At 34.6% G+C, this 19,345-nt stretch overlaps 2 protein-coding genes across 2 annotated transcripts in view; both read left to right on the top strand.

The window, feature by feature from the left end:
- The first annotated feature begins 490 nt into the window (after positions 1-490).
- On the top strand, positions 491-5,362 carry LOC128550662 (uncharacterized). The gene is made up of 4 exons (XM_053530158.1): positions 491-670; positions 4,027-4,205; positions 4,630-4,761; positions 5,216-5,362. The coding sequence occupies exons 1-4, from the start codon at positions 532-534 to the stop codon at positions 5,312-5,314; spliced, it is 549 nt and encodes a 182-aa protein (XP_053386133.1). The 5' UTR covers positions 491-531; the 3' UTR covers positions 5,315-5,362.
- A 3,327-nt stretch (positions 5,363-8,689) lies between these two features.
- The window catches only part of LOC123538386 (protein jagged-1-like), a 48,204-nt gene continuing 37,548 nt past the window's right edge, over positions 8,690-19,345 (top strand). Inside the window, exons 1-2 of the mRNA XM_053530153.1 lie at positions 8,690-8,753; positions 9,682-9,735. Of these exons, the coding sequence (XP_053386128.1) occupies positions 8,732-8,753; positions 9,682-9,735 (76 nt within the window). The 5' untranslated portion in view covers positions 8,690-8,731. The remainder of the gene's footprint in view (positions 8,754-9,681; positions 9,736-19,345) is intronic.

The raw sequence follows: 19,345 nt of genomic DNA, 5'->3' as shown, positions 1-19,345 counted from the left end.
TATATGTTGCAATGTACATTATTCAAGTTGTTCTATACATTTTTCATGTCACACAACAAGCAAACTATGTGTAAGAAGGGGCGTCCTTGGCCGAGTGGTTAAGGTCGCTGACTTCAAATTCCTTGCCCCTCATCGATGTGGGTTCGAGCCTCACTCGGGGCGTTGAATTCTTCATGTGAGGAAGCCATCCAGCTGGCTCGGTGGTTCTACCCAGGTGCCCGCTCGATATGAAATAATGCACGGAGGGGCACCTGGAGTCTTCCTCCACCATCAAAGCTGAAAAGTTGCCATATGACCTAAAATGTGTCGGTGCGACGTTAAACCAAACAAAAAAAAAATTGTGTAAGAAGAAACAGTGGAGGTGCTCCATAGAATAACACCGAAATACAGCTGTGTATGTTATATGCATTTATTGTACTGAGTTTTTACAACAAAACTTCAGGACAAATTACCTTATTCTGAGCATGTTTTCATGACTTTATAGCCGTGTCATCGACAACACATTCTGTGACTTCTCCAACAACACCAGCTATGTCGTCATCAACAACAACACAAACAAAAACGACACCAAAAACAACGGCGCAAACGACTTCATCCCCAGCAACATCGTTTTATGCCCCGACTTCTACACCTTTATCAGCAAAAGTTACCACTGCGTCTGTTTCTTCCGGTAAATATTTTGTTCAAAATTGTTTGCAATGTGCAACACCTTTTTTGTGATACGGACGCACTGCCATACAATATTGTATGTTATTAAATGTGTCTGACCTTTTTCTGCATTTAATGTCATTGTTTTAACTCCTATCCGTTTCAATAGCAAATGTATGCTGGAGTGAATAGATATAGTGATAACTGCATTCTGCGTTAAATAGTACAATGTGGTGAAAATAGTATTAGAAACAGTTCAAATTTAAGTAGATTGATAAACAGTGGTGGCCATTTTGGTTCTATGAATACATCGAAAAATAAATGGTGGATAAATATCTTTCTTTATCTTGAAGTCGTACAATTCTGCATGTCAATAGATAATTTATTATATTATATATAATACTACATTTTCTCTAGTACTAAAGCAATAAGTGTTAATTGTTAATGATAAAACGAAAAATCACAGATATCGAAAAGTCATTTTCATTTCATTGATTTATCAACTTAATGAAATTCAAATATAGATTATCTTCAAATTATCTCTATGAAATGCCTGCTGTTACAAACTTTATTTTGTTTTTATTTAAATATGAGAGTATTTCGTTAGAAAGAAGGGAACTATTGAGTAACAAGATTAAAATCATTTCTTCATTTACACATGTATTTAGATAATTTTTCTTCTGCCGTGTGGCAATCATGTCAAAAATTGGATGCCGTCGTTGTCTTCCTTTTTCCTAAAATTTAAATTATTTCTAAAATGTTTCTAATGTAATGCGTTTGAAATAATAGATTTTAGGTTGCTTTAAATGTTTGTTAGACTGGAAGTCATATGGAAATGCATAACATATGCTATGAATAAATGACCAGGTCATGTGCTAATTCATAATCAACTTCACTTAAGAACTAATTTATGGCAAAAGAGACTGTTTAACACTGTTTATGCTCGACGGGCGGTTATACGACTGACTTGATAACTTCACGAGGGCGCAGCCCGAGAAATTATTTGTACGACGTTTTACCGCACGAGTGTATAAATAGTGTTAAAACATGGTTTTGCTATAAAATATTTCGATTCTGATATGCCGTTAAGGTATTAGATCACTAATTGTAATGTTTACAAAATGGTCATTGGTGGGTATATTCTGAAAGGTAACCGTGTTTTGCACTATTTTGCAATTTTTACTTTCACCGTGCCGTTTTTATAAATTTTGTAAAACTTATGCTATCTCCTCAAGCTCAAGTAGAGACAAAGTTCAAAGTGATAGCCGCTATCCAAAACGTTTGCAGATAACTCATTTTACCATTATTTTTAATAAAAGAAACATCAAACTATTGGTAAACACTTATAAAACACAATATAAAAATGTCAATATTAATTTTCTCTATGGTGCCTCAAGTAAACGGATTTAATGAGACAGGATTCATACTTCAACATTGAAAAAATAAGGTCGAATGCTGTGTTTCTGTTTTGAATTTTGCTTACTCCGTTTAAAAATAACCTTAGGGCAGATGTAAAACCTACCTAAATTTCTTTCACAATATATAGTCTAAGAGTGAAAGCAAAATAGAGAACTTTCACTGCGTGTAACTCAATATTTTTAAAGATGTGTAACTCTACCCCTTCTGTTTAAGTAGTAAATTCGCTTTGAACACCAAGAAATCGGTTATAAGATTCATCTTTCCCCATTTTTGTACAAGAAATCAATAATAAGTCTTGAAATAAGTAAAAACTTACTAGAAAAAAGGAAAATAAGGGGGAAAACAAATTTGGTCCCAGTAGGGCTTGAACCTACGCCGCCCTAAGAATTGAAGTAAAATTAGGTTTATGGAAGGAATTGAATACTCATTAAAAAGGAGGTTCTCTATTAGTGATCTAGTACCTTAATCTAAAATGTAGATAAAATATAAAAACGCTCTTTCTTGGTCGAAACAAAAAGTTTAATGTCACCGTTCGTTAACGTGACGTCATGAGACAAGCATATAGGAATATCCTTTAAACTTTAAATCTATTACAATAACTGTGTTTTATCGCTAGAGACTGCTAGATATGGCATTCTTGCATACCAGACGGGGATTTCCGGTATTTTTACCGGCGCTGGAAAAAAACCCGTGGTGTAAAATGACTCTCGTGCTGTAAGTGACGTGTAGCGAACTATATAATAATCTATATTTTGTTTCATAAAGCGGAATAAAAATCCAGTATCTTTACAGGTCATCTTTGTTATTGATAGTATATTCCCAGATATTTTTTTTTAAATTTTATCAAAGATCATAACGTTATGCTGAAACGGATAAAACAAAACCGGAACTAAGCTTAGTCATTTGTCTTTGAAACGTCATGACTTTTCTGTTTACGGACGTTGGTTTCCTGCGTTTTGTTTAAATACGCTGCTATAAGAAAGAGTTTTAAAATAAAAGTAGTTCGATTATTGTTATTTTTACAATAATTTATTGAATATGGTATGCAAGAAAAAGATTCGATCACTGGGTGAATATCTGGCTCTCGGGAAACCATTTTCGCAGTAACTCGGCGGAACCTCGTTGCCGCCTAAACAGTTACCCTTGAGCAAGTTATTCCCATATGCACCTGCAACTAGTGAAAAAATCTTAAAATAAGTCTGGTTCAAATTATTCTGAAATATCGCTGCATATGATTTTGTCTATCTGCCGGAAAATGCAAATTTATAACTGATCATTTTTATTAAAATCTTTGTACTATTAAACCAGTTATTTAAGTCGGCAAAATTGGTATTCTCTGTATGAACTCTGTCGTTTTCAGGCTTTTTATGTCATGCGCGCTTTAAAGTACATTTACGTACGAAATAGCTAGTTTACCTATCATACGAGTGTCATTCGGAAATTGCTGAGAATCAATATATTCAGCAAAAGACAATATTTTTATACTGATTGGATTTTCTTGAAACGTCAAGGTTAAATCAAATTCTACATAGTAGAAAAGATTTTGATTCACACATGAACAACACCTTTTTAAGCATTTTCTTATAGACCTACATTTGTTTGAAAAAAGTGCTTTCCTAAGATGCATTTGTAAAATAGAGAAAAGTCGAAACTACACAGGTCGCCCAACACGACAAAAACGAAAATGTTGCAGGCTCGGTTTGATTGAGCCTGCTCATGGACGGTAGTGGAAATGCATGCTACCGTCCACGCCCTCTAGCGCCGGGTTGAGCAGAACTCAACATTTATACATGCTAAGACCTATTTTTTGCTGCTTGGAGGCAAGTTATAGGAAACTAATTTATTATAAGTCGTAAATGATTGTACAGATATTCTAGCTAATAAGTTTATTTTTCTGTTTTCTAAAAAGTGCCTGTTGTATGAATTCTTTTCTAATTAACAATCATTTTATTTCAACAGTGGCGCCTTTATCAAGTTGTGATCACATAAGCACACTAAGTGCAATCGCTCGCCAAACAACAGTTGCCAATCAGAATGCGATAGAATGTTCTCCTAGCAGTCACACTTCGCACGAAGCGTTTGTACTCACAGAATGTTCCGTACCACAGAATCCATCGTCGTGGCAACAGGGTGTTAATGTGTGTACTTTCTAAATCCCTTTAAAATCCCTTCCGTAACCTTAATGCGCATGTCAGTATGAGTAACAACATAATTTTTAATACTGCTTTCCATTTCCAAGTAACGGACATGGAAAATATCTTAAATCAGGATCTAAAAGGCTTTAAAATGAATGACTGTAAGTGATTAATTTAACGTCCGGTCATGCACATGTGTCCGTCTGTTCTGCAAATTGTTTAGTATACAAAAAATTGCAGCTAAAAGTGCTGTGTACTTAATGTCTACATGAAAGGCCATGAAGCGCATATGTACCTTTCACCTAGGTTTGAACGAAATATATACGTTTGAGTAAATAGAAGATGTCTGAATGTTAATGTAAATATATGATTCATTTCACCGAGTACAAAGTAATTTATTACATTATAACGATGATTAAATATTTAGGTAATGGCTGACTGTGGCAGTTCGGCTGCCATACCAACCTACACACCAATTGCAGCTTATGACCATGGCTCTTATTCTTCTGTCGGGAGTTTGTCCGGAATCTTCCTTGGATGTACAAGTAATGGCTTCAAGGTATAAATCAAGTATGACATTCTTGAGTTTGTTTCAGTTTTGTTCTAGAAGACACGTAAGATAGATGTTTTGCCAATTTTAGCTATTATTGTGATACGAAAAGATCTATAAACGTCACACATGCCCGTATTCTTATTTCATTTTTAATATATTTTCATCTTACAACAACAACAAAAAATAGAAAGAAAGAAAGAGGTTTGAATATTTGAACCAACCTTGGTACATTTAATATATTTGGATCTAGTGAAAAAGGTCGTAGATTTGAGCCCCAATGAGGTCACTACGACACCACATTTGTCGCAAGTACTGGTTTTTACCAAATAGCGGACTCAAGAGTGGTTCAAATAAGCTTGAAACTTTCATTTCAATTAAGCTAAAATAAATTTGCATACGCTAACTAGCATACAGCATGTGACTAGCGCATGTGACAACATCTTGATATTTTCCCTTTCAGATTGCTCTACAGACATGCGGCCAAGCACCACATATCACTGAACTGCAGCTTGGTGGTAGCAACACACAGAATCCAAACATGTATTACACTATATCGTAAACGGATTAAAATGTTTGCCACTTTGAAAATAAACAAGCAAAAAACTGATACAGCATATTTTCTTTAATGGCACATACATTCTTGTCTCGGTATGCAAGGTTGTAAAACTAAATTTGGTGGCCAGTCTCAAATCGCATGCTTATGATCGATTGATTGATTTTGAGCTTAGTTTATTTGTTTATTTGCAAATGGTGTTTTTTTTTGTTTCGCACGCGCGCATGAGTGTACTTGTTTGCTCGGAAAATCGTACTCAGTTGATAGTTTTGCTTACAGGTCAATGTCATACTTAGAAATCGGCGATCAAATTCATTTTTATTATTCGATTATTAACATTTTTATTTACGTATGAACATTTAAGCAACTTGCTATAGACGTATCATCACAAGATGATACCGTGTTGCATGCAAAACATAGACGTCTAATTTAAAGGTCATGGTCTAACTTTGAGGTCAAAGAATTTATGTCGTTTTTTTAAGCTCTTACTATAACTTTGGATATAGGTAGATATTGCAGAAACATAACTCGAAAGACTGCCAACTAGTAGGTCCGGAAACTTAGCTCATCGATTAAAGTCACAATAAGTCCTCAAAAGCTTTAATATTATTTATTGTGTTCTGTCTATAACTGTTGCAAGCATAATAATATTAGGATAACTTTGTTAAGAAATTAACTATATCTAGACGAAGCGTACAAGTCCAAGAATCCTAGTTTAAAGTTAAAGGTTACATTCAATGGTTTTCTTGTCGCGTCGTAATACACCCCAACTAGAAGACACTACGTATATACCTTTTTTACGATGCCATTGGTTGCCCTGATTTTACCAGATGTTTTGATTTTAATGCGCATGCGCTCTTTACGTGTGGCAAAAGAGCGCTCAACAATCAGTAAACCTACATAAAATGATCAATATATTACGAATTGTTTTGCCACAATAAAGATAATTTTAATGAAACTATTATACAGAATGCTTTGATTAAAGATATATGTTATTAATCATATCTTACCTGAGAAGCTGGCATTATTCTTATTTTCGTCATAAAAGAACAAGCATTCCCAAGTCTATTTCCGCACACAATGCAGTTATAAATCTTGTTCCTTACTTTTTAAAATCACTAATGTCATAATTTCTTTCATTTTATCTGTAAAACGAGCGTTTTTTTCTTCAAACTTCAAATAGATGTTTAATATATTTGTCTCCGACTTAAATGACATCTACTAGTATTGTAAATTCTTAAGGGACTTAATTCCTAAGTTACTGAAATTGCCCTTGGATTTATATCACGTGGCTGAGCTGTTTTGTAAATCAAAAATAAGCATATCACACGACAATTAAAATTTTAGAATCTATAAGAATATACTTTGGAATTTTGATGGACATTTCCTTCTAAAACGATGTTCATTTTATAATACAAACGTGTATCCTAGCGGATCTCAGGTATGGGAAAATCAACTGTTCTGGAGTTAGTTTTATACCTTAATGCAAATTTTCTCTATATATCCAGTGTATTCGAGAAGAGAGAGAAAATATAGCTTCTCTGGTTCCAATCAGTTAAAAGGACTAAAATGTCAATACTGATTAGTGAGCCGTGAAAGCAGAGTTTTGAGTATATATGCAAATGTTGAACCAGTAGAAATGTGTAGTACAATACGAGTGCGTATATAAAGCAGCATCGAAACTAATCTTGTTGCTGTGGTATGTGCGCGTTCGTTTGTAATTAGTCTGGTATACTAGTATTGTGGTGGTGATTTAGTTCGTATGAATTCTCTCTATCATATAATAATTTATAATACGAACTTGTATCCTAACAGATAAAAGTTTTTTTGAATTCATGGAAAATATCAAGTCCTCATTCCTTTTTAATTTAAATTTGTCGAGATGAACTTATAAAAAATGATGTAAATAGTTTATTGCCTGTTCATTATGAATCCGTAATCATCAGTATTGACTTGACTTGTTATAATGCGCATTAGTTGAAGTATCTCATTTTGAGCAGTTGGTTGTGGTTTTGCAAATATCTACAAATATTTTCTTTTGTCCTGCGGTGGTAATTTCCTATAAAACAGACTCATTGTTGATCGAATAGATTGAAATGTGATGTAACTTTAACGTAATTTATATTTTGCCTTTTTTGTCCTACGTAGAGTGCAAATGCGCGAAAATTTAATAACATTGCTAAGGATCTTGCGATGTGTAAATCTATCTTATCAATCAAAACGTCTCATTGTCAAAGTGTAAGTACTGAACACAATTCTGCGCCCTAACACCACACAGCGTGGGTATTCGATTCTACTTTTTCTTTGCAATTGATCGCGGGGTCGTGAGTTCGATCCTCGGGCTGGGCCTATGTTCTCCGTGACTATCTGATAAAAGACATAGTGTCTGAAATCATTATTCCCCCACCTCTGATTCATGTGGGAAAGTTGGCAGATACTTGCGGAGAACAGGTTTGTACTGGTACAGAATCCAGGAATACTGGTTAGGTTAACTGTCCGCCGTTACCTGACTGAAATACTGTTGAAAAGCGGCGTTAAACCCAAAACAAACAAACACAATTCTTTACAATTGTATGAATATACAATGAAAAATACTCCATTTACATTGTTTTCAATGAACTTTAAAATCGCTCGAGGTATTTAAATACACAATGTCCCGGTCTCCACATGTACAGTTCTAAAGATTGATATCAATATTTATATCAACAGAAGTGTATGATATTTACAGAGAAATCAAGGAGAAAGCTTGCTGCAGCAAACGTGAAATTGAACAGAGAAAAATAGGAGATCCATACCTTTTTCAAACATTTCAATTGATCTTTGTTACATTTTTTTTCTAGCTGAAACCTTGTTACACTGGATGTAATATGACTGCATTCCTGTTGTGTTGCAATGACGGTCAACATAGACCAAAAGAGAGAAAAACTGATATTTGTGCCGTTTTAGGGGGTGTTTTAAAGAGAAGCGTGTGTAAACAGAGTGATTCTCGCGCTCACGCTATGTTTACAAACTACAGCCTAATAACGGATAATTCAAAAGGAAATGACGTCATCATGATTAAGCAACGCTGACATTACCGCGTATTTTATGGTCATTTAATAACGTTGATGGACAATATATTACTTTTTCACTTTTTACTCGTTTTATGCTAGAATAGCGTTAGCACATGTTTAATTCGTATTAGAGCTGTTGCTGGTATGCCTCGGGATATTCTGCAGATATTATAGCACGGAAAACATGCGTTATACTTTCCTTGTTCTAAAACTTCTTATTAATAAAAAAGACGCAAAATGGCCAATGTCGTTGTAGACGGTGTTCATGTATGTCGTCTTTAAAATATTGGGACTTATCTTCCGTGTCATAAGGTTATCTTTTTAGCCTGTCAAATTTTGTTAAGACCAGTACACTAGTTCAACCGGAATAATGAGGAATCGAAAATTACCAGGTAAAACTGTTAGTGTGTTTTGGTTTAAACAATATTTTATTAATCACAGTTCATTTACAACATATATATATATATATATATTAATATATATATATCAAAAAGCATACATGATTGAGTAGGAAGCTGAAAGCTTATTTGAAACTCTCTCCTTTGTATGTTTTATTTAAACTCATCCGATAGAAATCTGTTTTTAAACTTGTTTGAACACATCGAATAAATAAATAAATAAATAATACGTTAGTCCATCACGCGAATGACCCAGTAGACATTTCCCTGTATATGCTGATATACCTAAACATTCTCTGATTAACCCAGATTGTCCATCTTTCAATTTGAACAGTACCATTAATAATTAAAATGGGTGATTACTAACTGAACAGCGAACAGTGCAGATCTTTAACAGACTGCACGGATTTGCAGGCTGATCGTGATCTGCACTGGTCGCAAAGGCAAAATTAAGCGTGTCCAGCATGATAAGGGTTAATATACCAGAATGAATATGTGGCATCTCAGCTGTCGCATTGAGGGCTTTTAAACCCGTTACAACAGAAAACTCGACTCGAATATATATGTATATATTGCAAGTACAACAGTTAGCGAGCGAATCGAGTCGATAATATTTCGTTATAGCATGCAAATAACATGCCTTATAGAACATAGAGTGGGACATTGTGGCGTTTGCGAGATTAATTATCCTCAATGAGTTTTTTTTATCTTGTTAAATTAAAAAAAACAAAACACACACACGATTTGTTGAAAAGTTTAGATAGGTAAACGAAGTTACGACTGGAAAAGGTGGCTAATTAGGAAAAAGTAGAATCTTATTTGAAAACAATTTTAATATTATCATATATCATCATTTTATTTTCAGTTCAGCCAAATCAGCGAAACATTGCTTTTCTTTTGAATTTGATCATTCTGTTTACAGGAAATGTGTTGATAGCTATATTTCTGGTTAGCCAAACGAGTTTTTCAAGAGGCGGTAAGTTTGAATATTTAAGTTCAAGCAGACGATAAGTTCTAACATATTACAAAAAATGACTTTTCTTGTTGCCTATGTTAATCAACTTATATCATTCACACTGCATGTTGGAAAACGATGTATTTTTTCAATAAACGCATTCTTAAGTACAAGTAATTCATAAATAGTATAATACAGCTTAGTAAATAGTATAGTTAGACAGATTGAATTTAACACATCACTTACTTCCCTAGACGGATATTAAACGCTATTTGCTATGATGTTTTGCAGGATGTTTTGATTTTAATACATACAGTGCGCATGCGCGAAATTTTAATTCCGTTGCTATGGAATTCGCCAATTGTAAATCCCTCCATATAATATCTTATGTAAATAAAATCTGGAAAGTAGATCCCCCAGAAGCACCGAGAACAATGCAAACAGTGAAAATTGCAGACTCTGTTTGATTGAGTCTGTTCATGAGCAGTAATGGAAAATGCAACACTGTCCACGCCCCCTAGCACCGGCTTAAGCAGTATTCAATCTTCGAATCTAAGTGAATTGAAATCAATGATCCCGAAGAACCAGAAAATATAACAACACTGAGATGAAGTCGGGGCGACTTTTTACGGCCGTAAGTTTTTCCTTGTTTGATACTAGTAAAATTGTAAACTGAAGCGGCTTCGACGATATTTACTCAATAGTAAACAATAAATTTCTTTCTTTTAAATATGTTTGCAAAGCAAGGAAATTGCAAGCAATCTATTATAAATATTTAACTTGCTTAAAAATATCAGTTATACTCTTTGTTTCGATTTAGAGATTTTTCTTCCAAATACGAATGTTTTTTTTTTCTCACAGATTTGTCAATGACATGTGTATATAACAATTTCGAAACACGTGGTATAGTACATTTAGTGCAGCATGTCATCGATACGAAATAACTTTTGTTTTGTCTCTTTGAGTTAATTGCAAGGGGTCAGCTGGTTCCCAGCTTTTCACTTATCTATTGCTCTCTAAGTAGTACCCCGTAAGGAACTTAGGGAGAGGTTTTAGGTAGTATCCAAGGTATTGAAAGCTAGGCGCGGGGCTCTAGGCATTACCGTATGTACAGGAAACTGATGAGGGGCTGTGGGACGGATACTAGGTAACACCCTACGTTTAGAGGATTAGGGGCGAGGCTCTAGGTAATACGCAAGACATAGAGAACTGAGGAAGAGCGAGAAAGCGAGAGTTGGGTCGGATTTAACGTGTTTGATTTAGTAAGCCTTACACTAACCATACATTCAATTTGTTTCTTGAAAAAGTTAAGATAAGCTCATTCACTGCTAAACTAAACTCTAACATTAGTGATCAAACACTCTATTATATGGTTGCTTGTTTCTGCTATATTGTGCTTTTGCGTTGGCGCCCCGCCGAAGGATAGCAAGGCAACTCGATAAACCATTTTTGTCATGTTGCTTTTTGTTAGCATGGGGCAAAACACAAATGTATGGCAACAAAACGACGTGTTTTTTTCTGTCGTGTTAGCATCACATTTTGTCGTGTCTTGGTGCTTGCGGTGAGGTTTCGAGACAACACGAGCATATGAATAAATACTAGTAGCATTCTTTCATATTGTCTTTCTCTCGTGCTGTCGCGAAGACACACTACATTATTTGTCGTTGTTTCGTCTTCCGGTTGACATTCACAGAAGAACATACTAGTATATTATTATACCCTGATAACAATAAAGATAACCAAACAGTATATACAAAGTTACTAACTTAATATTTTGAAATATATCAAAATTGTCTGAACTTTAAACAATGTCGTATTTAGACACATCTTCAGTGGCCTTAAATTTTGGAAAAAGTTTTAAGCAAAGTTCAAAGGTGGAATTGCAGCGTAGTCCAAAAACTGCGACGGCCAAGTTATGAATTTCCAGTGTACTACATACAGCAGATAGGTACCATATAGGTTTTCCAAGGGAGAGATACAATGCTGTTCTACATACTTAATTGCTATTCTTAAAAAGTGAATTTCACAGATGTAACTTTGATCTATTATGAAAGGAATGCAATTAAACCTTAGTTAAACAAATACGAAGTACATGCCATACTTTTTGATATAATGACGAAGTTTTATCAAGCATAGGGGTCCGGCACGTGCTGAGATGGAGAAAATGCTTTATCAACATCAAAATCTAACAAAATCTACCCATATGTAAGCATTAAATATAAAAAGGGAAATAACTGTCATATGCTAATTTTCACGTGCTTGCTGCAGACTAACATCTTATCGCGCTGCGATTCCAAATATTTGCTCGTATGTGTAGCAACAAACGTGCAAAGCATCACCTAAAAAAGTACCCAGAACTCGTAGTTTACATTTTTACGCCGACCCGCCAATCTTTACTGACCGTACACGAAGTCGTAAAGCGTGGACCTATACATGTGCCTGTAGGAAGTGCAAGAAATATCGCGAAATGTTACCAAAATTGGTAATAATTCAAAAGAAAACTATCAAGTACATTCAGTTTCTGTGAAAAAACAAAACAAAACAAAACAACAACGACAAAAAACCCCACAAAAAAACAACAACAAAACAACAACAACAAAAACAACAAAAACAGGGTGACAGTCAATAAAACATACACTAATTCTTCACAGAGAGCAATAAGAATATTAAGGTATAGGTCCATGGTTCGGAGAAAAAAGTTCGAACGTCATTAAATCAAAGAAAGAAAGCATTGTTTTACATGAAAATTTAACAGTATATAAAACATTTATGTTACTCTACAAAATCATTGTCAATTTACTCAGATATGTATTGAATTCCGGAAAGGGACTGCATGAAGGGGCAACACTTCTGGACAGTTCAGCGCCTTTAAAAACTCACCATTTTGAAAAAATTACATGTCTTTGTTTTGATGCACTTGCAACATTGTGCGAGTATTTAAACTTTACATAACTAAGTAAAACATCGTTTTTGACAATTGTTTACATTCATTTCTTTACAAATGACATTCTTATTCAAAGGGGGACAACTCATTAAGAATATTTTAAGTATCCAACTCTGTGGGACAGAACAGTAAAGCATGAGTTGTGCGTCGATGTGCTGTTTATTTACTAAAAAAATCTGTTATTTTGTGATATACTGCTAATTTAACCTTAAATGGTTTTTCCTATTTCTCCCTTTTTCAAACGGGGCCAATAAGCTGCTTTAAGGGGCTGCTATAGCTATACATTTAAAGGACTTCTCATGAACAGCTAGATGGATATTGGTCAATGTTGGTCTGTTTCATCATTAAATGTCCCCCTCAAATTTATTCAAATGGGGCAGTTGGCCCCTTTTTGGGGCTGCTAGGGCTAATATTAAAAATACCTTTTAATGACTGTTTTCATGAACCGCTCAACGGATCTTCATAGCATCATTATAATGTACTCTCCAAATTTTTTTCCACTGTGGTGCAGTATGACCCTTTTATGGGCCATAGAAATGTATGTAAAGAGTCTAAAGACACTGGCATCCAAATTGTTCGATAACAATGCTTCATTTCTTAAGACAGTTTTGAAGCTTAATTACTGACACACTGTATGTTACGGACATACATGAGAATTAATAATTTTCAATAATTATAACAATTAAACATATAAAAAACGTTAGTAACGCTTCACTTGAGATAATCTGTTTTAATCATAAAAATACATATTTAACGCCTTAAACATGTTATCCTCCTTGGCGGTATTGGTAAAAACAGCGGAAAGTTTTTATCGACGTGGCGGCCCGGGTTCGATTCCCCAGACATGCATCTCTGTTTCTTGATTAAGAATTTTTAACATTTTAAGATAGTTCAGAGAAAACTCATATACTAATGTTCATTATATGAAGGAAATTTCGTTTTGAAGAAAAATCATTTTAGCCAAACTCTCGAGGTCAGTGCATTTAAAAGACTTCTTCTCACTAACCGCTTTATCAAACTTAATTTGTAACTGCATCTTAACGCAGACGTGTAGACGCGACGTCATATGTTGGAGCTAAGTCATTTTTTGGCTTTGTTTTCTATTAAAGAAGTTACACTATCACTATTTATAATGCAATATATATAATGTAATATGTCTTCTGAAAATAGAAACCAAGCTCTATTTCATTTTGTAACTTTTGATTAATATAAGTAAGCTATTAGCGATTTTTATGGGCCCAAAAAGACCTAACACAAAGAAACTTTGCTGTAGAGATGTAACGGGAAATTTATGCATGTACGATAAAACAGACAGATGAAAAACCAAAAACTTGTCTGACGCTCATAAATTTCCGTGAAAGATCGTCTGCCGTAAAACTACTGACATCTACACGTAAAACAGAAAACCCTAATCAGAAACGCGTCTTATACACTTAAAAGTTCAGAAAATGGGTTTTGTAGAGATTCAGTAGAAATAGGACTTGTGGATTAAGAAAAGTTATTAATTCTTATAAACTCGTTTTCTTTAAATAATAAATCTATAATATTTCACACAGAAAATATTATTTTGGTACTTATTCGGATTATGTATACATCATGACATTTTATTTCAGAGTCAGAAATGTACATATAAATTTTTTCATGTCTAGTACCCAAAAGTCCCACGGTACTTGTAAAGAAATAAATGAAACAAACGTAAATTCCAACTTTTGGTTGAATTTAAAGGTAACAAAATTGCGTTGTTTTTGTAAACAGAATTAAAATATTATTTTTCCAGCAAGATCATTCATGTATCACACGTTATTACGTTTTCTTCGTGTCCAAGTAAAATGTCCCATAGTGTACGTTTAATTACGCTGACATTACAACAGTTTCTTTAAAGGCGCTGTTGACACACCGACATTTTTTATTTTGCGAAAGGGCAGCATTGTGTCGAAATCCCTTTACGTTAATAAGAAATTACAATAATACAACCTATTAAGATATATTCCAGATGTATTAAGTTCATGAAATGCCAGAATTCCAACAAGACCGGATTCTACATGTTAGGAAATGACGAAACAGACGCTTGGAGAGCTAACAGAAAGTCCGGAACAAAATTTAATGTCATCAAGGGCAAAAACTATGAGAACTCTTGAACACTACCGCTAAAATACAAATCAATCAAAAACATTTTGTGCTGGTGGCTTCGTCGTCCGTAGTCTTTATAATTGAACCTTCTTCAAGAACGCACATATTGTTAAATACTTCCGAAGGTGACAATCATAAAATTTTGAAGAAACTTGATATTTTTATTTTGTAAAGATTTATTCAGAATCTTAATAATCCTGCCATTTGATCTACTAAAATACTGTACATGTATTTGTTGTTTTAAAAAAATGTTTGTAGATTCTACTCGTTGACATACATACATGATGTGCATTATGATATGTACTTGGGAACAATAATTTATAAACTTATAAACTCGGGAAATATTTTGGTGTAAACATATGAAAAGTGAATGAAACAAGAAAGATTTATGTTTTCTGGTCGTTTATATAAAAAACGTTCATGGAAAACAGAATAATAGAACGTAATATGACTTTTAGACCAAGTAAATGCTCGAGTTTTTTTCCAAGCGTCAAATGTAAGAAAACGGCGTATTTCTGGCGTTACGCTTTTTAACCTCAACTTATGACGTCGCGTCGTAATGTTTCACTGCATCTTAACGTAGGCGTGTAATGTTTCACTGCATTTTAACAAAGACGTGTAAAGCTTAACTGCATCATAATGTAGACGTGTAATGTTTCACTGTATCTTAACGTAGACATGTAATGTTTCACTGTATCTTAATGTAGACATGTAATGTTTCACTGCATCTTAACGTAGACATGAAATGTTCCCCTTCATCTTAACGTAGACGTGTAATGTTTCGCTGCATCTTAACTGATGTGTAATGTTTCACTACATCTTAACGTAGACGTGTAATGTTTCGCTGCATCTTAACTAGATGTGTAATGTTTCACTACATCTTAACGTAGACATGTAATGTTTCATTGCATCTTAACGTAGACGTGTAAAGTTTCACTGCATCTTAACGTAGACGTGAAATGTTCCACTTTATCTTAACGTAGATGTGTAATGTTTCACTACATTTTAACTCGATGTGTAATGTTTCATTACATCTTAACGTAGACGTGTAATGTTCCACTGCATCTTAACTTAGACGTGTAATGTTCCACTGCATCTTAACTTAGACGTGTAATGTTTCACTACATCTTAACGTAGACGTGTAATGTTTCGCTGCATCTTAACGTAGACATGTAATGTTTCACTGCATCTTAACGTAGACATGAAATGTTCCCCTTCATCATAACTTAGACGTGTAATGTTTCATTGCATATTAACTTGACATGTAATGTTCCACTGCATCTTAACGTAGACGTGTAATGTTTCACTGCATCTTAACGTAGACGTGTAATGTTTCGCTGCATCTTAACGTAGACGTGTAATGTTTCACTACATCTTAACGTAGACGTGTAATGTTTCACTGCATCTTAACGTAGACGTGTAATGTTTCACTGCATCTTACCTCGATGTGTAATGTTTCACTACATCTTAACGTAGACATGTAATGTTTCGCTGCATCTTAACGTAGACATGTAATGTTTCACTGCATCTTAACGTAGACATGAAATGTTCCCCTTCATCATAACTTAGACGTGTAATGTTTCATTGCATATTAACTTGACATGTAATGTTCCACTGCATCTTAACGTAGACGTGTAATGTTTCACTGCATCTTAACGTAGACGTGTAATGTTTCACTACATCTTAACGTAGACGTGTAATGTTTCACTACATCTTAACGTAGACGTGTAATGTTTCGCTGCATCTTAACGCAGACATGTAATGTTTCACTGCATCTTAACATGACGTGTAATGTTCCACTGCATCTTAACGCAGACGTGTAATGTTTCACTGCATCTTAACATGACGTGTAATGTTCCACTACATCTTAACGTAGACGTGTAATGTTTCGCTGCATTTTAACGTAGAGGTGTAATGTTCCACTACATCTTAATGTACACGTGAAATGTTCCACTTTATCTTAACGTAGACGTGTAATGTTTCACTACATCATAACTTAGACGTGTAATGTTTCATTGCATCTTAACTCGATGTGTAATGTTTCACTACATCTTAACTTAGACGTGTAATGTTTCACTGCATCTTAACTCGATGTGTAATGTTTCACTACATCTTAACGTGGACGTGTAATGTTTCGCTGCATCTTAACGTAGACGTGTAATGTTTCGCTGCATCTTAACGTAGACGTGTAGTGTTTAACTGCATCTTAACGTACACGTGAAATGTTACCCTTCATCTTAACGTAGACGTGTAATGTTTCACTACATCATAACTTAGACGTGTAATGTTTCATTGCATCTTAACTCGATGTGTAATGTTTCACTACATCTTAACTTAGACGTGTAATGTTTCACTGCATCTTAACTCGATGTGTAATGTTTCACTACATCTTAACGTAGACGTGTAAACTTTCACTGCATCTTAACGTAGACGTGTAATGTTTCTCTGCAGCTAAACGTAGATGTGTACTGTTTCACTGCATCTCAACGTAGACCTGTAATGTTTCACAGCATCTTAACGTGGACATGAAATGTTCCACTGCATCTTAACGTAGACGTGTAATGATTCACTCCATCTCAATATAAACGTGTACTGTTTCACTGCATCTCAACGTAGACGTGTACAGTTTCACAGCTTTAAAACGTAGACGTGTAAAGTTTTACGGCAGCTCAACGTAGACGTGTAGGGTTTCACTGCATCTAAACATAGACGTGTAAAGTTTCACTGCATCTTAACGTAGACGTGTAATGTTTCACTGCATCTTAACATAGACGTGTAAAGTTTCACTGCGTCTTAACGTAGACGTGTACTATTTCACGCATCTTAACAAAGACGTGTTATGTTTCACTGCATCCTATCGTTGACGTATAATGTTTCATTGCTACTAAAATTAATGTTTTGTTAAATCAGGCGGGCACCATAACAAGTGGCAGGGGAGCGGTTTCGTAGTTTTGGCCCCTGTCGATTTTCTTTATGAACAGGGCAGGGTAGATATAAAGGCATATCTATCTTACTGTTTTTTATCATTATTAATTTTTAATACATCTGGGGAAAGTCGAACGGTTAATGATTCTACATAGCTGGTGTTTTAAAATTCCTAGCTCCGTACTTCCGGTTGAGGCTAAACATAAATATCAGAATAAAATGTCGGCCAGACGCGCGGCTGTCATCCATCCATTTTTTTCAAGTGAAAATTAAGGAAATAAAGTGGTGGTTGGTAGACATATTCCACACTATCTGGACATGCATCTATGTTCGTACTATACATATATGCTACGAAATTGGATTAAAAAAATAGAAATGGATGAATGGCAGAGTTCAAAGTGAGGCCCGGTTAGGCTATTTTTGGTCTATAAAAGTTGGGTGCTTTGGCCGATTTTCACTACATCTGGCGTGGAAAGCGACAGATGCATAGGACCTGAAAGGCTTAAAGTGAACACATACAAAGTAGAAAAACGCCAAATTTACTATAAACAATTTAGCTGTGTATTTCAAATTATACCGTTTTTTGTTCCCTCTCAACTTTAAAATAGATTCTAGAATTGCCGGACATTACTGCAATTCTTAAAATGCACAGGACAATTCTAAATAAGTATTGAAACATGACTTTCGCCCTTTAGGATGTCAGCTATATGCATAGTTTAAGATTTCACGTCTACAAAATATTTTAAGTCAAGTTAAGTCTAGTAAGATATATAGTGGTATCGGAACCGACAGATCAATACAGGCTTTTGTAATGTTGCAATATGGTAGTAACAGCAAACCTTTCTCAAGACTTTCGGATTATTGTATGACTACTTTTATTACTTTTTATAAAGTACTGTACAACCTTTAGCAACTGTTAGGCAATTGTGGCCCAGTTGATCGAATCTTTAACCGGCTATTGGTTAGATCTTGATTCAAAATATTTGTCTTCATATAATTTCTTTTATTTTACTATGAAGGCAGCCCTTAACTCAAAGATTTTTTTTTCTTTTTTTTTTTCTAAAATGTCGACATATAGCCTTAAAAGTTAACCAACCGATAGCGTAACCGGCTGTTTAAAGGTTCGAACAAATAAGTCCAAACTTCGATCTGGGAAGAACTATTCGACCAAATGCAAAAGTAAATAGAATTCATTTTTTCTCTTTGACTCAAGGCCTGGGATTCAAGTCATGCTAGATGCACTGACAAAGTCAAAATCCACCGCTTGCCAAATAAAATCTGACAATTATTTCAATTTAAAAAAAGAAGTTTGTGGGGTACCTTCGTCAATTTACGCTTAAAAGCATATTTTGCAAACAGCTCTAGTAGTATCAAGGTTTTTCTTAAAAAATGCCAACACCCGGCATTCAGGCTATATGCACAACCCAAAATATTTCAAGACGTCTGATATTTTACTGCCAGGGCAACACATTTTTTTTATTATTTTTACGATCATGACAGCTGGCCCGACAGCGTTCTCAATTTTAAAGAGCAGATATTTTGAAATACTTACCCAAAGGTTATAAAAGAGCAAACGTTTTTAAATTAGCGAGACGTTATCTGAAAAAGTCCTGAAAGTGGGATTTGATTTTT

This window comes from Mercenaria mercenaria, chromosome 18, assembly GCF_021730395.1.
Source record: "Mercenaria mercenaria strain notata chromosome 18, MADL_Memer_1, whole genome shotgun sequence".
Classification (NCBI taxonomy): Eukaryota; Metazoa; Mollusca; class Bivalvia; order Venerida; family Veneridae; genus Mercenaria; species Mercenaria mercenaria.
This window is presented reverse-complemented; position numbering and strand designations above follow the sequence as displayed.

Coding starts and splice junctions, on each gene's coding strand:
- LOC128550662 (XM_053530158.1), top strand. CDS start 532: ATGTCGTCATCAACAACAACACAAACAAAAACGACACCAAAAACAACG. Junction 671..4,026: donor CACTGCGTCTGTTTCTTCCG/GTAAATATTTTG, acceptor TTATTTCAACAG/TGGCGCCTTTATCAAGTTGT. Junction 4,206..4,629: donor CGTGGCAACAGGGTGTTAAT/GTGTGTACTTTC, acceptor TTAAATATTTAG/GTAATGGCTGACTGTGGCAG.